This window comes from Larus michahellis, chromosome 1 (genome assembly GCF_964199755.1).
Source record: "Larus michahellis chromosome 1, bLarMic1.1, whole genome shotgun sequence".
NCBI lineage: Eukaryota > Metazoa > Chordata > Aves > Charadriiformes > Laridae > Larus > Larus michahellis.
Genome location: NC_133896.1, coordinates 37,798,700 through 37,819,937, shown reverse-complemented (window position 1 = coordinate 37,819,937; position 21,238 = coordinate 37,798,700). Strand labels below are relative to the sequence as shown.

The following is a 21,238-nucleotide window of genomic DNA, read 5'->3' as shown; positions in this document are numbered from 1 at the left end:
TGAGGATTTTGAACCCCATCCCACTTTAATACATTGAAAATAAACCAAAAGCTTTTATTTCTGCTTGCCAACTTAAAGCAAACTCTCCAAGACACACAAGTCCCCAGCCTTGTTTCCATGTACGGGTTTGGTCCCCAAATAAAAAATCCTGTTGTTCTCACAGTTCTAGCTGTGGCTACCCCAGCCTCTGGGACTAACTTTAGCCTCCTCTATTTGAACATTTTACCTCTTTCTACAGTAAGAATGTATGGCAAAGGCTATGCATCCATCCAAACATGTAAGCTGGGTGAGCAATAATTTTATTTGCAGCTCTGTACTAGCGTATCTTTCTGCTATCCCTGTGTTTAACAATCTACCTTCCTATGCCCATTGCATAAGACTGTTTTTCTTATTTTCTTCTTCACTGATCTACATTAGATCATTTAAATATTTGCATGGATTTCAGTAAGTATCAGTTCGTTTCCTGAGAGCGTAGCATTCTTCACTCTTGCTTTGAATGTTTTTTAAATACCTTCTATCACTGCTGTGGCTCTCTAATTCCCCATCATTCATTAGTTTTAAAACAGACTTGCACAAATAAATGATAACGTTGAACTAATGAGATACGGGCGGGAAGTTTCTGTAAATACAGCCTGAATTAAAGGTAGAACGTCTGCATAACTTAGGTAATATTATTCTTTACATTGCACCGAAGATGACACTGAATGCTCCTCATTTATTAATCTTTATGAATGTGAAGAACGCTCTGCCTTATTCTTTCAGCTTCTTTAACAGACCACCTTTATATTTGTAAAGATGAAGTAACACACTCCCATCCAAATGCTAAAGCAGAAGTGCAGGCTATAATAAATTTGATTACTTAGACATTTTAATGTTATTGTCCATCCGCATCTGTGCGAGGTTTAAGCCTGGCACTGGCCAATACAGTTTATGAAAATTTCAAAAAATATGCAAGAGCCATTGGCAGAGGAACGAAAGAAACATACTGTTACTGCTTGAACAAATTATGAGAAACTCATTAAAGCTCAATCATTTGTGGATAAGTAAAAACATTCTCAGAGGCAAAGTGCCAGTGGAAATCTCATGAGTTTCAGCTTCTGAAGTTTCCCAATAACCCCCTTTGCTGTGGGAAGAAGTGTGGGGAGGGATGGACAGAGTCTCCGTATGGTCCACCCTTTTCTTGATCTGATGAAGGAAGATGAGATCATTTTAAGGCCAAGGGAATTTAGATGAAAGTCTATGTCCTCACTCCCACCCAGATGCAGTCAAGTAGCCTTGCCATTCTGGGTGCCATACTAGCAGGCACCCTAAGTGAATGATGACATGGGTCTCAAACTTAGACTTATGCATAGGACCGCAAGACGGGGACCTGGGGGACAAAGTTTCTCCCACTGTAAGTGAAGACAAGGTTTGCGACCACCTGAGGAACCTTAATATACACAAGTCTATAGGACCTGATGAGATGCACCCCAAAGTCCTGAGGGAATTGGCTGATGTAGTTGCCAAGCCACTCTCCATGATATTTGAAAAGTCATGGCAGTCGGGTGAAGTCCCTGGCGACTGGAAAAAAGGAAACATCACACCCATTTTTAAAAAGGGTAGAAAGGAGGACCCTGGGAACTACCACCCTGTCAGCCTCACCTCTGTGCCTGGGAAGATCATGGAACAGATCCTACTAGAAGCTATGCTAAGGCACAGGGAAGACAGGGAGGTGATTCGAGACAGCCAGCATGGCTTCACCAGGCACAAGTCCTGCCTGACCAACCTGGTGGCTTTCTACAACGGAGTGACTGCATCAGTGGACAAGGGGAGAGCTACGGATATCATCCGTCTGGACTTCTGCAAGGCCTTTGACACGGTCCCCCAAAACATCCTTCTAAGTTGGAGAGATACAGATTTGATGGCTGGACTGTTTGGTTGATAAGGAACTGGCTGGATGGTCACATCCAGAGGGTGGTGGTCAATGGCTCAATGTCCAGATGGAGAGGGGTGACAAGTGGTGTCCCTCAGGGATCCGTACTGGGACCAGTGCTGTTCAACATCTTCATCAATTATACAGACAGTGGGATCAAGTGCACCCTCAGCAAGTTTGCTGACGACACTAAGGTGAGTGGTACAGTTGATGTGCCAAAGGGACAAAGTAGTGGAGGGGCTGTTTGCAAGGGCATGTAGCGATAGGACGAGGGGCAATGGTTTTAAAATAGAGCAGGGCAGGTTTAGATTAGACATTAGGAAGAAGTTCTTTACAATGAGTGTTGTAAAGAGACACTTTACATGAGACACTGAAACAGGTTGCCCAGCGAGGTGGTGGAGGGCCCATCCCTGGAGACATTCAAGGCCAGGCTTGATGAGGCTCTGAGCAACCTGATCTAGTTGAAGATTTCCCTGCTTACTGCTGGGGGGTTGGACTAGATGGCGTTTAAAGGTCCCTTCCAACCCAACACATCTATGATTCTATGATAGTCTTCACAGGAGGTGGGGAGGTGGTCAGGTACTCACTCCCTCCTCACAGAAACAGGAGCCCAGGAGGGGACACATCCCCCTGGGGAGTCTCACTGGTGTGCTACAAGTCCTGGCCAGGAATAGGTCCTTTGGGCATAGACCTTCCTTGTGTGAGAAGGCAAAAGGGAACATGAAAACTTATGTTAATGTATTATTGAAGAAATTACTTTTACAGACACTAGAGCAAGGGAGTCAAGATTAGAGTTCTGCTATGTACATTTCTGTGGGTTTTTTTTAGGAGAGGGACCTACTTTTTATATGGACTATACTGTGATGCCTGGAACCAGAGGAGTGAAAGCAGCTGCTGGCATAAGTTTCAACATCATGCTGTTCTTCAACAGTAAAATGCAGCCCTGTTTAATTATACTGCCACAACGACACAGATACAGGTATGCCCAAGATCTGCCATCCCTGTGGGGCATGGGAAGAGTCTCAGACATGCAGATAGTAAAGAAAATAGAACAATTTAAAAAGAGAGCTCCTATAATTCTCTTCTCCAGCAACGCCAGTTAATGGTCAATGTAACTGCAGTTTGCCACACAGTCTAACACTAATACTAACTCATGACCTAAAATCCAACTCCGACAGTACTCATTTAATCAGGGATTTCTTACTATCCTTGAAAGCAAGGAGGTGTCAAATTTCAGTGAAATGCTATATCTTCCCCTCTTGGCTTTTAAACTTGTTTCCAGAGCCCTACTAACCTCAACACAGTATTTTATGCAGCAGATTTTTTATTCACATGCAGATTTTTTCCATCACTCTTCAACCTAAACATGTCTTAATCAGTTTCCAGATATTCTATTGGCACTGACAATTGATGTTCCAAATCCGACTCCTCTGCAAATCCATATTCCTAGGACTCCTTTTAAATGCCTTAAATATAGAGTGGTAGCAGGGAAAAAAATCACTGACTCAAGAGGAGATAATAGTATGGAAGTGAGTATATGAGCACTTTCAAAAACCATAAATCTTATGGGTAAGCACATTTTTAATGAGAATATAAACAGGGGAATTCTGTTCTCATGACCACCTCCTTGAAAAGTACGAGGCAGAAACAGAACACTTCTGTTTCTGAGTTTTAATGTTTTAAAAATACACCTTTCAGTTTTCGCATCTGCATTTATTGTGTCAGGTGTCCTTAACTTGGTTAAAATGGTTAACACGGACTTTGTTAAAAAAGTCTTTAAAAAAGACTTTAAAAAAGACTTTGACTTCCTAAAAGCTCAAGAATAGCCCCATAAATTCAGCAAAATTTCTGCCTACTAAGCTTTTTGAAAATTTCACATGCTTTCTGAAACATGCTAAAGACCAGCTAAATATTTGAGCCCTGTCTGAAGCTAAATTTAATACGTTTACAACATTTTTGATTCACTCTTATTAGCCTTGGGCCATCTCTCTTTCAGTTACATACTTCTCTTCCTGCCCATGAATGGATGAACAGTGGTGAATGATCTATTTAAGAAACGCGTTTTGTCAGCTTTTTCACATCTGACAATTCTTACTCATAATTCAAGAGAAAGAAATGAAAATTGCTGCAATTCTCTGGAGTGGCAATAACTGGAGACACATAAGCAGATTTGTGTTTTTTGAAGAAAGTTAAGAAAAGGAAAGGGAAATAATGCACACAAGGAGAAACAGGTAAACTTGTCCTTCCCATAAATATGCTGCACCCAAGCTGTGTGTACAGGTGCTTTACTGACACCTAGCAGAAAAACTTGAGAGTAATTGTGTAGCTCTCCTCTTAAATTTACGAATTTTTTCCACTACGCCTCCACAGCAGCAGCTGTGGAAAGTGACCTGGGGATCACACCCACTCATCCCCATCAAAGTTACATGCCTAACTCTAAAGTTGATGGGCACTGGTTTTTCAGTGCACCCCCAGACAGACTTCTCCAGCAGAAGGGATGAACCCCTCTGAGGATGTTTATTTCTTCCAGCTGACTCTGGATGAGGCTCAGAGGGCTATGTTAAGGTAGATAGTTACAGTTAGATAAGATGGTCCCCCACCCCTGATATGGTAATAGCCGGTATAAAATATCCTTCCAAATGAAATGCTACCATTTCTCCGCAGACATACAGGGATTGTGTGAAAGCTAGACACAGAAATAACCTGAAAAGGATATTGTGCAAATAATCAAAGCACCTCTGTTGCTATAGCTAGTAAAGAAGAGCAAAGACTAGTGCTAAATTAGATGCTCCAGGGTTTCTTCAGAACAACTAAACACTGAGAATGTGGATCTTCATAGGCATGGTGTTTGCAGAAGGGCATACAGAACTAAGACACCTGGACCATAACTGATGAAAAGGCTGGGACCACTTACTCTGTAAAGAACAACAGGCAGGCATGACAAAACAAACATCAGAAAAAGGTAATTCAGCCCCAATGGAAAACAAGGTTGCTAAGACTCCTGATCAGATCACACAGGGATGCAATTCTTTCCTTGCAGAAATACTTTCAGCCCTTGTAACTTAATTCAGTGTTGTGTGGCTTAAGACCTGATCGTGCTGTCCGCATAAAACTCAGTGCAAATCGTGTCCGACTTAAACTGGCAGCATTAGACCTCATTGGTGTTTTGACTTAGGACTTAATCCTAAGCAGATGGGTGTTCACATGTACAGTGGCAGTCGCAGTGGTATGACACAAACTTGTCTACCATTACATCTTAAAGGCTGTGGTTGCCACTAAATTAAGTCAACAAAAGACAAGTTAATGTTCTTTGCTTCATACTCAGATCAACACTGTAAAGATTTTGATGGTGATCATTGAACATTCCAGTTTGATTAAAAGCAGCTTGCATTTTTCCCTTTACTTTAGTACTACAAAACCTGAAATCAGTTTTGATAAGAGACTAAAATGTGAAATTGTAAAAGCTGACAGATCAGATCCTTCATATGGTTTCTTACTGGTCATAAATTTGCAGCACTACATCAATGTAAGGAAAACATGAAATGTTTTAATCTTTATTGAATCTTCTGTCATTAATAATTATCACTTGGCTAGTTCGTACAGTCTAATGACATGAAACAGGTAATTTTTTCCAAATAACAGATTTCCTCCCGTTTCAACTAATACTGTATGGAATCATTCTCATAATCTTGTACAGAAAAGATATTAAGGGTTTTTTTTCTCCTTGACAAATGCAGAGGGAAGAAACAAAAACAGCTCGCGCCTCTTTCTTATTCAAATTCGTAACCCTGTAAACCATGCTAACCAAAACAGAAGATGTGCAATTTTGAACAACATGCACTCAGCCATAAAAGATACTGTGCTTAATGAGACATTGCCTAAAACCAAAACAGAAAAATGCACTTTATAGGAGTGAGAAAATAATGAGAAAAAGAGTGGACACATTGACCATCATCATCCTGCCCTGTTAAATTCAAGGCACACAGGCAAAAAACACCTCAGTAGTCCTCTTTGCCTGCTGTTCGGCTGCAGACTGTCCCATAGATAAGCCATTGAAGTCAAAGGAGCCATCCGACACGTAGTGTATGGCGGCTGAGGTGGGGCACTCGCTGAATGCCACGGTCCTGCCCCCTCCTCTGTCCCAGAGGCTGATGAGGCTGGCAGTGTGGTGCTTGTCCCAGTAGTTTTACACAGCTCTAGTTCAGGTCACAGCAGTGCCAAGCACCTCCACATTGTCACAACTGAAATGATGCCATTGCTGTCTTAAGTTGTCACTGTCCTTATTGAAGCTGTGAACTCCTCCCAGAGTGGGAAGGGAGAGCCAGGGAGGCTGAAGGAAAGCATCGTAAGCAGTTCTCCCTCAGCCAAAAACCAGGGAGGTTAGGTTTGATTTGATTTGGTTTTGGTTTTGATTTGATATGATTTGGTTTTACTGTGAAACTGGAAAGCCAACATGGAACAGCTGATAGGCTCTGTGGATGAAAAAGTGGGAACGCTCCTCAGCTGAGGAGCTACATTTTTCATCATCTTCCTGTGATGCAGTATGGCATCATACGAACAGGAGAACCTCCCTTCTCCACAAGAAACCAAGTAGGAACTGGATTTTAGTATCTCACAGATGCCACCTTGCACTCTGCTCTCTTCTCCTTTGACCTTGTCTGTTTTCAAAGAGGCAGAATAAAAAGTGCTATGAGGAACAAGGGAAGCCTTTTCATAGGGCAATCGATGCAGTGGTCCACCCAAAGAAGGGTCTGGGAACTAATGAGTCAGCGTTTGATTTCCCAGCACAGCCTTAGCCAATGCCTACATGAAGAAAGGGCCCCAACCTCCTCAGCTCTTCGGCCTCCAGCCAAATAAAAGATGACAATTTTTCTTAGTCACCAGAAAAGAGAGCAAGAGGAATTTTCAGGTGAGTGGGAATGAATGAAAAGGGAATGGAAGTACTTAAGATCTTTTTGTGAACTTTCCTGAAGGGTGGAGTGGTCTCCTGCAGTGGAGACTCAACTAGAATAAACAAGGAATTTACTGATTCAGAGTAAATTCAGGCATATTGGGAGGGACCTAAAGCTTAAAGAGAGACTACTTTTTCAGGAGGGAAAAACAATTTGTCTTCAAAGTGCAGCAGATTGTACCAAAACCAGTATATATTAACAAACATCCTATTAGGATCTCTTCAGTATTCACAGGGCACTGTCTTTATGATTTCACCTCTTTTTCCCTTCAAAATCAGTATTATTTCCATCATAATGGACAACACCATAGAAGTGATCCACAAGCGTGGAGTTCAGTTCTCACGGCCCACAGAAGAGATCACACTGCTCAGAATCCTGCAACTTTCAAGCTGATTTCATGACTGGCATTGACCAGAACATTTAACATCCTCTAGGCCCCACTGTGTTAAGTATCATTCACATTTGCAAATACAAGTGGGTATTTTTTGGAAATTAATAATAGGTGAATGACGCTATGATAAATACGTAAAAACCTGCCTTCTTAGACCCATATCACTAATAGGAATATTAGTCTTCAAGAGCTTTTGGAAGTTTTATATTCTATAAGTATTTTCTGTCCTTTATGCCTAAGCTGTCAGCTCATATTTACATGTCATTTAAACTCCATTATTATTACATATTAGACTTTAACAAACAAATTCAGGCCCTTATCTATAGCTACAGTCATGCATTCTGCTGCAGGAATCACACAGTTCAATTATGTGAGAGATTCTGGACCTGGAAAGACTATTTGCATGAATTGTATTTCTCCTGCACAGAACCGAGAGCCCCTTGACACAAATTTTGTGGTATGGGTAACTGTGTAGGCAGGGTGAAAAACTCTAATTCAGTTGAATACATTTACCATGCTGCCTTTTACGTTGCTTTACAGAGACTCTTTCTAACAGAACTTCATTTGCTCAGTCTAAAAGGAGACACTTTGTAAAGGCCACCCATGATTTGATTTATGGTGGACCCAAGAGGTGATCTCAACTGGGAAAGTGTTTCCACTGCACTAGGTCTTGGACATGCTCAATAGCAAGAGACAGCTCTTTCCCTGAAAAGCCTCACAATGTAAACAAACTAGACAGACAATGGGCAGGAGGAAAAAAGGCATAGGGAAAAAGTACTTTGTCCAAGGTCACAGAGCTGTCAGACACGCTGGAACAGGGTACAGAATCAGCAGATGCCCATGCAACATTAAAAATATGAAGCAGCCACCCAAATTATGTCCAACCCTGCACATCCCAGCTACCTATATACACCCAGATGGATGACGATACCTTCTGCACTAGACGATAGTAGAGATGTGGAATATTCTTGTATGCTACAGAATTCTTGTTTCCTGGCACCACGCAGTGAGCTAAACAGTGCCCCGTGTTGCCATTCTTCCAGACCTCTGCAGAAGTATGTACCTGATGCACAATGCCGTAACACTCCACTTACAAATGAATTATAGTTCAGCTTCCAAATTACAAAGCAGACAGGCAATTTTCCACCCCCCCCCATTTAATGGTTTAAATGAATAGAGCACTAATAAAGCAATGAAACAATACAACTGACTTGAGCTGTACGTGGTGTGGGTAAGTTGCATTTGAGCTATATAACCGTCTCAATGAGCCACAGCTGTGACCAGAAACCTCCCTGCTTGTCCATTCTTGTGGCTTCTCTTGCACATGCTCCATTTTTGGCTAATTAAATGGGATGATGGCAAAGTTAATTATCACAGTTAGTCTGTAACAGGGTTCATTTGACTGAATGAATTTTCATTTAAAAGGAACAGAAAACTCTTTATGAAGTTTGTAAGTGTAGGATAATTCAAGAGTATCACCAAAAATCTACTTCGTCCAGTGAACAAAACTGCAATGCAAGTAGCTCTTGAAAAGTAATTAGGTAGCCTTACTCAGTAAAAAACTGCACAATGATTACCAGCTCTAAGCAAGAATCACAACGTTTTTGTATTTAAGAAATCCAGCCCTCCAGGACAGTAAAGATGTTATGCTGCTGAATGTTGCTAACATGAAAGAGCAATTTGCTGACTAACAATAGGCTAACTCCCCAATAGACCAAACCTATCGGAAGCAGCTATACTTAATGATGAATAAAAAATCCTCAACCAATCATCTACTTTATAGTTTATAATTCAACTGAGTACCACAGTTTCCAATTCCATGTAATAAAATCATGATTTATATATTATTCATATCTTCTCAGACTACTCTTGCCAAAGTGTTTCTTAAAGGCAGCCTTTTTTAGCTATTTGCAAATAAATAAAAAATAGAAAAGATTGTCTTTAGTACTTAGAAAGAAGGGTAAAAAATTTCTCCTAAATAAACCTGATGAATTTGCTTACGTTAATGATAATAAAATGGAAAACCTAAATCTAAATATTTTCATTACAGGACCAACTTAAACACATTGCAAAATCCTTCGCGGCCAGATCTTCAGAGCAAGGCAAGAAAGAAGCAGCAATGATTATTAAAATATATGCAAGACAAAAATAGAAAATTGTATTTGTCTTTGTTGATATTATATTCCTGGCTCCACAAGGAAGGCGCTTTTACACACAGTTCTTACCACATGCTGACGGGCAGTGCTTGGTGCAGGAGCGGCACAGTAAGCATGTGTGCGAGCTTACAAGGGCAGAGCATCTTTAAGTAGCTGCCCTAGTAATGAGAACACGAACAGGATTTTTTGGAGGGAGGATTATAGTACCCAAAAAAACCCCTCGCAAAATAGAAATTACACAAACTATTCACACAGAAAGATTTAAGGCTGTTGCGAGTCCCATCAAGGCTGTTGGCCTCCATTGGTAGATTCATGGATCATATTCATGGCTTCCTATTAAAATACTTTCACAACTAAGAAGAATCATGCTAGTGATAGGAAGGAATAGCCCAGCTCAGATACAAATAAGATGAACAGAGAAAGTGGGAGGAAAAGACATCTGCAACTGCAAAGCCAGTATTAGAATTTGAAAAGTTATACATTTGGAGTCCTCGGGCAGCTGACTGCCTTCTTTAAAAATACTAGATGAGTAAACTTGCCTGCACACTTACAACATTTTTAATCAGCCCTCCAGAAATAAAACATTGTTGTATATGTTGAAATAATTTGACCAACTTTGCCATCTTTTACAAGAGATATAAGAGCAGGGTGGTGATCAGTGCTGCAGATCAGTGCTGCTACAAACATATAGTTCACAGGGGTGTACCAGTGAGATGTGCCAGCCATCTATATTCCAAATCAAGTTGTAGTTTGGCCCCAAAACCAGTCAACAGATGGTTCAGCTTGCATCTGGATCTAAAGGCTCGTTTTACTGCTGAACAAATATAACAGACGATGCTCTCCAGCCATTGCATCCCTAATTATCTGCTTGTGGAGTTGTTAATGCCAAGAACAAAATAGCACTGACAAGTAACAAGTAAGATAATCTGAGCTGCTGTTCTGTTTATGTAGTTGCTGTCTCCCACTGTTTCTCTGTGCCAGCTCACGCACCCTTTCAAGAATCCATGTGCTGGTGGCGGCCACAAAGAAGGAATTAATTCCTCATAGTTGGAAGAGACTCTGGAGAGGTCATTTGTCTCACCCAGAAAGCTGTGAAGCATCCCTATTCTTTGGTATCTCAGTTCATGTTGCTACTTTTCCCTGTTACAGACTCTGCAAGTATTTTTTTGTTATGTTTTTTAATCAAATACTCTGGTTGTAGGGTGACTGTGAACTTGTCAATAGGATTTTGTTATTAACACTAAATGTCTCTTCTCTTCCCTGTTTCTGAAACTACTCAGCCTGGATAAAAAGAAATTAAGAACCACTCTATCAAAACTTGGGTGAAGAAGCTGACACCAATAAAATTTAGGAATTGATTTATTAATCTGTACTTAGATCTATGATCCAATCAATTGATGGGTAACATTACTAACTGCCCTGCTGCTTCAGGGACCTAAGGTTTCAGGCAAGTTAAGTTTCCTTTGGGTTTCCCTATTAACAAGTGTCAGTGAGAGATGCTCACTTACAAGATGCCTTTTGTTTTTCATTTCTTTCTTACTTGGCCAAAGAGTTCCTAGTGCTCTTAATACTGATGACTTTCATCCAATGGGACTGATGACAGGCTAGGGGAAATCAAGGCTGATAGCGAGAGTTTGGAAAGTCTATTGCTGAACATCTGGAAGTGTAGCCAAGAGGAATTTATGAGAGGAAAACATCTGACCACCCCCAACCTTACAATTTTCCTTGACTGTTCCCTAGCACCTGTGCTGAATCATGTAGCCTGGCAAGTTAGTACATTGTAGGGGCCGCATCGAGGGAACGACAGCAGTAAATACAAGAGGTGAGAAAGGATGGGAACTTTGATGGGGATAGAGGGGTGCCAGCATTGTGCAGTGCTGAAGACATGGGGAAGCACTCATCCTGCTGGAAAAAGTGATGTGCAGGAGGAGAGACGACCTGCGAAGTCACTGGCTGCCACTATGAGTCCAGACAAGGCAGGTGAAGGAAATTCCAGGAACTGTCGGGGGCTCCTTGACTTGCTTTGTATTTGACTGCTGGGGCGGAAGGGATCCAACAAAAGCTGGTGTGAAGCTGTCCCTCAGGACAGCCTCTAGCTGCACAGGCAGCTATTATAGCTTAATTCCTGACACTAATTGGAATGTTTCCAAAGTATTGACGCAAACAGTGATATAAAAATCACACAGACAATCTCTACATTTAGTTTCATCTGTATAGATGCACAGTGCGATCAAGCAGGGAGACAGAAGAATGAGTTTTGGAGATGCATCTCTCTTTTTGAGAGGAGTGGGAAGCTGGCACAGTGAATGATGAAGAACACAGCTGAAGGCACAGTGCGCCCTTGGGCACGCCTCTCTCTCCTGCCAGTGCACAGATGTGTTTCTACAGCACAGTGCTTCCATGACTGTCACTTTATTGCATCCTGCACTCTCTGACTTCCTCCATTCCACCCTCTGAGTGACATATATATAAAAGAAACTCCACTGGAGGCCACATGTATTGTCCGGGGATTTGTGCTTTCTTTTTAACACATAACAAAACTCAAATTTCTCCCCTTCACTATTTCACTGCCAACACTATCACTTGAATCTCACATGGCTCACCTCCACAGTGGCATGCAGGATACACCAAATATTACAGGACATGCCCCAGGAAAACTCCAGCCCTCCCAGTAGGCAGTAGGAAACTCACCATTACCCTTCCCTGGTGACCAGTGGGCATGCTGAGACAGTTGTTTGCATTTTCTATGCTTATTTTTCTATTACTAAAGTGGGATTAACAGTGTTCAGCGACAGCTTTTGAGACCTACGAATTCTTCCTGTTGTGGAACAGCATCATGGAGATCTATTTTTCTCCAAATTAAAAAAATATTTCTTGCATTCTTAAATTCTAAAATTTTCTAACCAAGCACATAGCACAACAAGCATTTTAGATGCTACCAAAATGCTAATAATTAAAACAAAATTGTTTCTGCTGTGGTTTTTGTGGTTTACTTTGTTCCCCAACGAATTTTGAGAAAAAAAACTATTTTTCCTACAATCTTTTTCACTTTCAAGTACTTTTTTAGAAAAAAAAAAAAAATCTATTTTCAGTACCAGTGAAATTCATCATATTATGACAGGAAAGCAAAATTGTTTCATTTCATAAGATCTTCTAACAGCATGAAGCTAACCCCATGGTCTCTGAGACAGAAATTCTGCCAGCTATAGACTTAAAAAGAATCAGCAGAGAAAAAGAGGTTTCTCAGATGGAACTGTTAGTCATGATATGAAGAATGTGTGTCCCCTACAGATGTTATAGCTATTTATATGATAAATCCCGATCATCACTATAGGAATTTTACAGCCTTCTTTTAAGTTAATGCTCAAGTTCAAATTAATCTTCTTTTGACAATGTTTGCCTAATATTTCAGTGTTGAACAACATTTCCAGGGTTACAGTTACAGTGAGCCTACTGGGCACTTTTAAAGCTGTATTCCAGACTTTGTACTTGCTTCAGAAAGACTTTTTTTAATTCTTCCATACTTCACACATATTTCTAGGAAATACAAGTACAATAAGCATTGATAAATGCTTAAAAAGGGCACATCTAGACTTGCAAGTTAACTGGAATTAACATTAGGGTTAATTTAGAGCACGCGACAGGTTGTAGAACAGTTCCCTGGAAGAAAATATTCATTCTAGAATAAAATTACCTCATTCTCACGTTTAGCACTTGAACTGTTTTGAGTAACATGAGATAAATGAGAACAAAGCGTGTTTGTTCCAGTTTGCAGGATCATTGGTTTACTCAGGAATCACAGTCTGGGGAATTCAAAACGAAATGAGCGATATGAAAATACCTTAAGGTGTCTCCAAGGAACTCAAGGTTGCATAAATATAGAGTCATGGGTTTCAAATGGCAGCAGCCCTTTTAAAACCAACACTACATTTACACACTTCAAAGGCCTGCAGAACACGGTGCTACATAGGGCACTGCACACACACACCCCATACCAGAGAAAGATTTTTTTTTTTTTTTTTTTTACGAGGATGCCTCTCCCATCACCAACGCATCCTTCCACTCCCTGCCTACACCCTTCTGTTCACTCAGAGGCAGCAGGAGGTCTGGGCTTATTGTCTGGTTTTGGAAAGGGGTGGCGAACTCTTAGGTGGGGAAACAAAAAGAGCGATGTTTTATTTTGGGTGATACGTGTTGACTCGATCTCAGTATCTCCACTTCTCTGCTGGGAACAAAAGATAAACTCCAAGTGTTTGCACTATCTGACTATCAAGGAAAGCTTCTTGGTGAAAGAACTGAGTACTGTCCCTATAAGCTGTACTTTTCATAAAGATAAGGGGTTTTTTTCGGCCTTGGTGTTGCTGGCCATGAAATGCACTTTGAGGTTACAGAGTTTCTGTGATTTCTTTTTTCTTAAAATGCCATTTTAATTGTGTGCTTAATCTGTTTTTTTCTACTATCTTTTAACATCTGTCCTTGGTTGTTACCTGAAACCTGTGCTGAAAGAGGCAGCACTGATAAGACAGTTAAACCTCGGTAATTCTCAGTTCCAAGTACAGCATTTGGGGCAAAGAATAAAATGCGACTAGGAGCCCAGGCTGGCCTGGCCAGCCACACACACCAGCGATCCAGAATGGATCACCAGGTGAGGAACATTCAACACCTTGGTGGTGGCCAGGATCCCACAACAGGAAAGCCTGAAACTATTCCAACCAAAGACTTCCCCAGGGATTTAGGGGAAAGCAATCACAAGCATTAGATTAAAGTCAGGCTCTGCAGAAAAAGGAGGAATAAATCTAAGAAATTCCTCAACCCCAGACATTCCCATACTGTATCCCTGATGGTATACGAAGTACTTTGACGTTCATGGTACCTGCTGATGCTGACACTCAGCAAATTAACGTTAATCACTTATTGCAGAGAACTCTGGTGTGCATCCAGAGAATATTTAGGTGCAGCAAAACAAGTGAAGACGCAGAAGATCTTGTGTCTTTTACTGCTCATTTACATTTCTGCATTTCTTGTGTGGTCTCCTATAAACTGTCTTTACTTCCAAATCCTTTTGCAACTTCTGTGTGCTCTGTGCTCTTGGGGAGAGAGAACTGCATCAGGCCTTTGTAAGGCCAGAGTTCTGACTGTGTAAGAATTGTGCCTGAGGAGTGCCTTCGGAAGAGCAGGGCAGGGAGAGCAACTCTAGTCCTCTGGTCTTTGGGCAGCTGGGCTTTCCAACACCCCTGTGTGAAAGATAAGAGACAAACTCTGCCCAGAACACGAACCCAAGCTCAAGAAAAGCCAAGCCTGTGCGTCCTGCACAGATGAAGAGGAGACATTTAAGAGCTCATGCTCACCCTACAGAGTCCCATCACAGAGGCCTGGTGACATCTACTGAACAGGCATTTGCCATAGCTGCGATGGTGCCAAACTTTATGGATACTCTGTGCTCTCTAGGAAATACCATACCCCTGCCTTCACTGTCAAGGGGAGCGGCACGCAGAATAATGCACCTAACAGGACAGCTGTGTCAAAAGAGAAAGTCAAAAACTGTTTGTAGCTTAATCCACCAAACAAATTGAAGTTCTGCAGAGAACATTTTCCCCTCAACTGAAAAATGAGACATTTGACTTTCTGCTCCACACCATAGTTTTGGTGACTTTACTAAAAGAAAGGGGCTGATAGCAGACAATGTGTGAAGCTATCCCTCCATGTGAAACTGTTTTGTCAAGATCCAAGAAGCAATCTCAGCACAGAGTTCATTCAAGCAATATTTAAAGCAAGTAACCTCAAACTCACAGACTAAAATCATAATAGAAGCAAGATGACTCAAGTATACAAGATGTAGGAATTGGCTATATAAATGCTTCCTGCTGTAGATTTCACTCCCATATAGTTCCAAAGATAAAATCTAATGTGGAAAGAAAAAGCAACGTAATACCTCACATTTCAAACCCAAATCATGTTGTAACTGGGATAAAAGGAAACATGCTCTTTCATAAGTACTCTGATTAATATATATTGTAAAATTCATATCATTGTAAGCAATTATAATCACTGCATTAAGCAAATCATATAGAAGATAACATTGGCCTAGATATAAAATTGCCATAGTAATATCAGGTTTTCTGCTTAAAACGGCGTTTTTAATCTGAACAAAAAATGTATTTTGAATTACTTTTTCAGGCAATGGACATTTCAGCTAGTTTCAGGACAACAGCCTATTCTTAATTTACTATTGCTTAACTTTAAGAAACACCCAGGAATAGTTAACTGAGTAAATAACAGTCTGGTGTTAGGATCTCTGTTTTTTCCCCAGCTGTTCCCCTGTTTGCTGCCCTGTGTTTTTTGTCTTGTTAGATACACATTAACCTGTTAGACTGACCTTCACTTCCCTCCCAATCCCTACAACACATTAAAATTCTTTAAAAAGACAACTTGAGAGAGACTGCCTTTTGGTAAACCTCCTAAAGCGAGCTCTACAGACTGGTCTGGCATGCGTTGTGTACATGCATCTGTCACGAAAATTTGATGACAAATCATCTGTTTCCTGACAGATAGGCTGCACTGACTTCAAATTCCCATGAAATGTCTTTGTCCACCAGGAAGAAAAACATTCTCCTTTAAAACAGTGATCATTCTCAAACTTCACTTCAGTCCTCCATTTGCTTTAGTCTGTATTATCATTTATTTGTACTATAATTTTTCTGGATCAGTTACAGGGCTGTTGCAAGATACATCTTCCTGATCATCTTTGGGGAAAATGTAAAGAGAAAGGAACTAATGAAAGGAATGAAAGCAAATGTTACACAGCAATAATGCTGTTTGCAGAGGGTGAGAAATGAAGATCCTTTTTAAGACTGACCTACCCCAGTTTGTTTAAAACTGAACTGAACTTGAACTGATAAACTACTCTTTTGAGATTAACCTGAATAGTGTACATTCAACAAAACACTGTAAATCTAAACATACCTGAATTGGAGTCAAACTTTGTTTCTGACCTGCAAAAGAAAATAAAAAGAACGTAAGTTACAAGAACTGCTTTATGCCATAAAAGCCATTTGTCAGACTGATCCCACCCGGCAAATATTGTCTTTAACAAGTCTGTCTACCTCTGTACGTTAATATTTAATGCATTCAAGGGCATTTGAACCCAAATAATAACTATTATCTTAATATTTTGGGGTTTTTTTACAATGTAGAGCTACAAAGAAGATATTTTAAAAGACAAAACGAATGCAGAAAATAGAATATAAATTTAAAACAGGATTAAATTATATGCTGTGAATTGTGGCACACAGTTGTTCCTATGAAATAAATATTGTTTTCATTCATTTTCATTTTTGAAAAGTCATTAAGAGGATTTAATTTATTCATGAATGTTTCCAATCTATTTTTGAAGCAGATACCGTTTCATTAATGTCATATGTATTGTATCCAATGATCTGTACTTAATTGTACAACATCCTAGGAGGGTTTTGTTTGTGTGTGTCTTCAATTTACTCACTCTGCACATAGGAATAAGTGGTTTGATTTTCTTAAAAGTGGAAAGCGGGGGGTGGGAGAGAGGCAGAGAGGAAGGGAGCCAGACCTAAATTTTAACTTGTTTTAAAGTCTTTGCAAAAAGACAATGATGTGTGCATTATGCACCATTAGCTTTGGTCGTGCACTGCAGATTTTTCTCTCTCTAACAAGTAGTGTTTTCTTCTAAGGACTTAGCACTTAGCAAATGAACCCTATAACCTGTATATTTAATAAAAGGAAGAAAAAATTAGCCCTTGTGGGAACATCATGTTTCAGATATAGGTTAATAATACTTGTAAATGTAGAAGCCTTTGAAGATCTCAATTCAACTGTGGGAAAACTTAAGTTGGGTAATTACTCTCAAGATGCTGCTGATGTGCTGTCAAGCAGAATTAACCCTATGACTAGGCCTATCTACACAAGCTGCTGTAAGACAGCATTGTCTATATCGAGCTCTCAAACTAATTAACGGGCATGTTCCAATCAGATTTATATTGCCCACTAACAATCAGTTGTACACATGGTCATGGCTGTCGCAGCAGGACACAAGGTCTGGCCAGCAGGAGACCTGTTAAAGGATGTTACGTTGGCAGCAAAACGCATTTCCCCAGAAACTCTAAGAAGGAAGTACAATGTTGGATCCTTTTACATATCATCAAGGAGGGGATGTATTTTGGGAAGTTACAGTCCTTCTTCTTTCAAAAATAAATGAGTGAAGCTCAAGAACTAATTGCAGATTTGTCTTCTTTTATTTTATAAGCTTGTACGTGCAGGTATGTGTAGATGTGTTTTACATGTACTCTATATATGTTATATAATTGGCATTGTAATCCTGTGCCAAAGATCTATGCTACAGTGAAAAAATATCAAATCAATTATGATTTAAAAAATGAACAGGTGCCCACTATTAGTTACAGTTAAAGCCATCAGAAAGGGAGCAATTCCCTTCTCCCTTCCTGCTCATTCTGCACCTTCCCCCCAGTGCTCACAACCTTTTATGTCTTAAATATAACTCTCAGGTGGTGAAAAGATGGAAGGGAAAAAGCATAACTTATCTTCCTAATTGGTACTTACACAGCACCACCAAAAGCACTGTAGAAAGCAAGTATGTTGTTGATGTGCCTTCACGAATACCACCACCAGTAACTGCCCGGGCCACCAGCCCATGCTCCTGTTTGGCAGTGTATTTCGGTTGGTATTTACACCCAGCAGGATAAAGTCCCCACCTTGCGAAAAGTGCGTGCTGGTAAATGGGGGGAATTCCACTGAGTTCCAGGTAAAGCCGCTTACTCAGTATTTTATTTACAATTTTCTCCTCAAGCTGCAGTGTATCTGTCTAGACTGCTCTCTCTTGCTCACCCCTGTATCCGCAACACCTCACCACCTACATAGTCAGAGACAACGTATGAATCTTACCCTCAGTGTCTGTTTATCTTGCACAATCAACTTGCTGCCTAAATTCTAGATACTTGCATTAGTTGGTCAAAGACCCTGGTTCTCAGCCCGCGTGGCTTGGCATGGACGTATGCGCTGCAACTTGCAGCATCAACAGACTGGCCTGTGGGCCACAATGTGTACTTGGGGAGGAGGGTCACAAGGGTCACTGGGCACTCTAATGAAGACCAAAGCTCCAAACAGTCATAAATTACTGGACCACAAATCAGGAAAGTGATACCGGGTGATAAATGAATAGAACTTTGTCTGGCAACAGTAGAATAGCTATGAGAGAAAACACAACATGGGAGGTAGCGCTAGGAGCCATCAAGAAGAGGAAGGTCACCTACGTTATGGTCACCATGTCACCTTGGGAAAACAGTGCAAAATTCAGGACATAGTATTATAGAAATTGCTAGAGAGCTTAGAAAGGCACAGAAAAAAGGGAGGAAAATAATGAAATGTCTTTGGCATTGCAAATAAGCAACAACTAGCAGATGAGAGGGAAGCACTCTGCAAGAACACAGTCACCTTGACTAAGCTTCCAGTGATTTCAATGGAACAAGCGCTTTCCCCCTAGATCTTCCAGTATTTCCATCTTTTTCTTGACAGTACACTAGACAAAGGTATCAGAAACTACTTGCACATAGGTGTTAAAATTATGCAACTAAAAAATGGCCAATAAATAGAATAAATAAAATGCTGAAAGCAAGTTCCAAAGGCTACACACGAAAATATTCACTCTAGCTCCTTTATACTTTTAAAACTACATTAACTAAAAAGAAAAACTTCTCTGTACATTGTTTGTTATCACTGTACACACTCTGGTATCCAACCTAAGCATCCTACCAGACAAGATGCACCTTACAGAGACAGGCAAGAACTTTACAAACTGTCTTTTATCATTTATTACACCAAGGCGGAGGCGGGGGGCGGGGGGCAACCCCACGCAAACAAAGAACGGCTTTGTGCATATTTTCTCTACTTTTGACCCATAGGAGTACTCTGAAAGTGAGGGAATCATTCATAAGTATCTTTGGAATGGAGTCTATATGAATAAAGAGAGAAAGAGGATATTTATAAAGTGCTTTCCATTTCCAACTGTGATAGGACTCAAACACATGGAAATACGAATGCCAGGTAGCTCAACTACCAACCCACAATATGCAAGGAGTGAGCTACTGGAAAGGTTTAGCTAAGGACAAGGCGCCGCAATAGTTTTAAAGATCCCAGAAATAATTAAATCAAACACAAACAATAAAATATATGATGGTCACTTTTTCTGTACTGCAAAGAGGCACAGGATTTCGACCCCTTCCTTTTAAAAGGCCCCGTGAACCAGATGCTCAGACTGCCAAGTCCTGAGAGAGAACTGGAGTAATGGTAATCACCATGTGCTCCTATAGTGTGAATTTCAACTACCCAAAGTATGACTGAAGTTGTTCAATGCCACACACTACAGCGTGACCACACACGCTACAGCTGAAGCTAGCACAGATATGCTCTTTGCCAGTGAAGTGGGCTTTTGGCAAGGAGGGGACGGAGAAGACTTGCTGCAGAACCTCTGCTGTTGCGTTACAATTGCCTTTTTCTTTCACCCTTCTTGATGAAGTCTTTGTCAGGTTTATTCAGGTTTTGTTGAAGCTCAACATTGGGAACAGCCTTTGAAAGCCCCACAGCTCTCTCAGAAAGGACCTGGTGAAACCTCTGCAGTTCTGATCCTTTCGTTTTAACGCTGAAGGAGTCATTGACTCCTCTTGGCTTTCTTACACCTTGCATAAGCAGTTTATACCAGGTTGTTCCTTGGCAAGATTTTGCTTCAAGGATGCTAAACACGACAACAGTAGGGGCAGACATTCAAAATACTACTCTCTCTGAAAAGGATTTTGATTGAATAAAGATCTGTTGCATTTCTAAACATGATAGGTACGGCTTTGTACATCCTCATTTTCAAAGAGCTTCATTCCATACTGGCATAGGCAGTTTGCAGAAAAGACAAGGATCTAGCAGGCTCCTGATGCAATCCACACCAACCAATGTCTGACCCAGGAGACTGAGCAGAATAAAATCACTCTTTACGTTTGCCCTCAATAGTACAGAAAATACCAAGTTGGAGTATCAGCATTGCTAGCAAGCTAAAGAAGGCCAGGACAGAAATGCCCAGTTGTGAACATGTCCCTGGATATTGTGTTGGCCCATATCATACCCATGTGAACTATCGCTCTCCTAGACAGGCCCTAGGCAAGGTGCAGGGGAGGCCCAGGCCAGGGACCATTCCTCACAAGTACGATCAACCAGGGCACTGTTGCAGAGGAGACAAATTTAGACTAATATACATAAGCCATGTCGTGTCACTTGCCTTTAAGGCCAGAGAAGAGGTGTTTGTCCATTTTACTTACAGGGTATGGACATAGCCCTTCTCTTCTGAAAATGCAAACCGTTAACTGGAAATGGATCTTATTCATGCGCCCAAGCTCCAAATAACAAGGCAAGCTTCCAGAAAGAAAAATGAAGAAGTATTCCGATGTAAAAAATAATACCTGATGTAACAATCTAGGAATCTATGAGGCCCCCATCATCAGGGAATTTGAGAAGCCCCGGAGCATTAAGAACCAAGTAGTTCCTCGGGCAGCAGAAGGAGCAAAGCTGAGCTTACTGCTGCATTGTGGCCAGGGGACAGACCCTGTGGTGTCTAATAAGGTGAAACTCCTCATAGGTACTTCCCAGAGCTGGACTTTCATAATGCCTCGATCTCTCTTCCACCCTCATGTGGATTCTCTGTTATAATACATTAATATATATATTATTTACAATAATATTATCTCATATAATCTAATAATATAGTTGAACTCTTGTTCGGGTCTCTCCTCAGAGAGGG

At 40.8% G+C, this 21,238-nt stretch overlaps 1 protein-coding gene across 3 annotated transcripts in view; it reads right to left on the bottom strand.

The window, feature by feature from the left end:
* MSRB3 (methionine sulfoxide reductase B3) overlaps nucleotides 1–21,238 on the bottom strand; it is an 88,539-nt gene that overhangs the window by 25,487 nt on the left and 41,814 nt on the right. For all 3 annotated transcript variants that reach the window (XM_074572498.1, XM_074572489.1, XM_074572481.1), the window contains exon 5: nucleotides 16,375–16,403. In XM_074572498.1, the coding sequence (XP_074428599.1) occupies nucleotides 16,375–16,403 (29 nt within the window). The remainder of the gene's footprint in view (nucleotides 1–16,374; nucleotides 16,404–21,238) is intronic.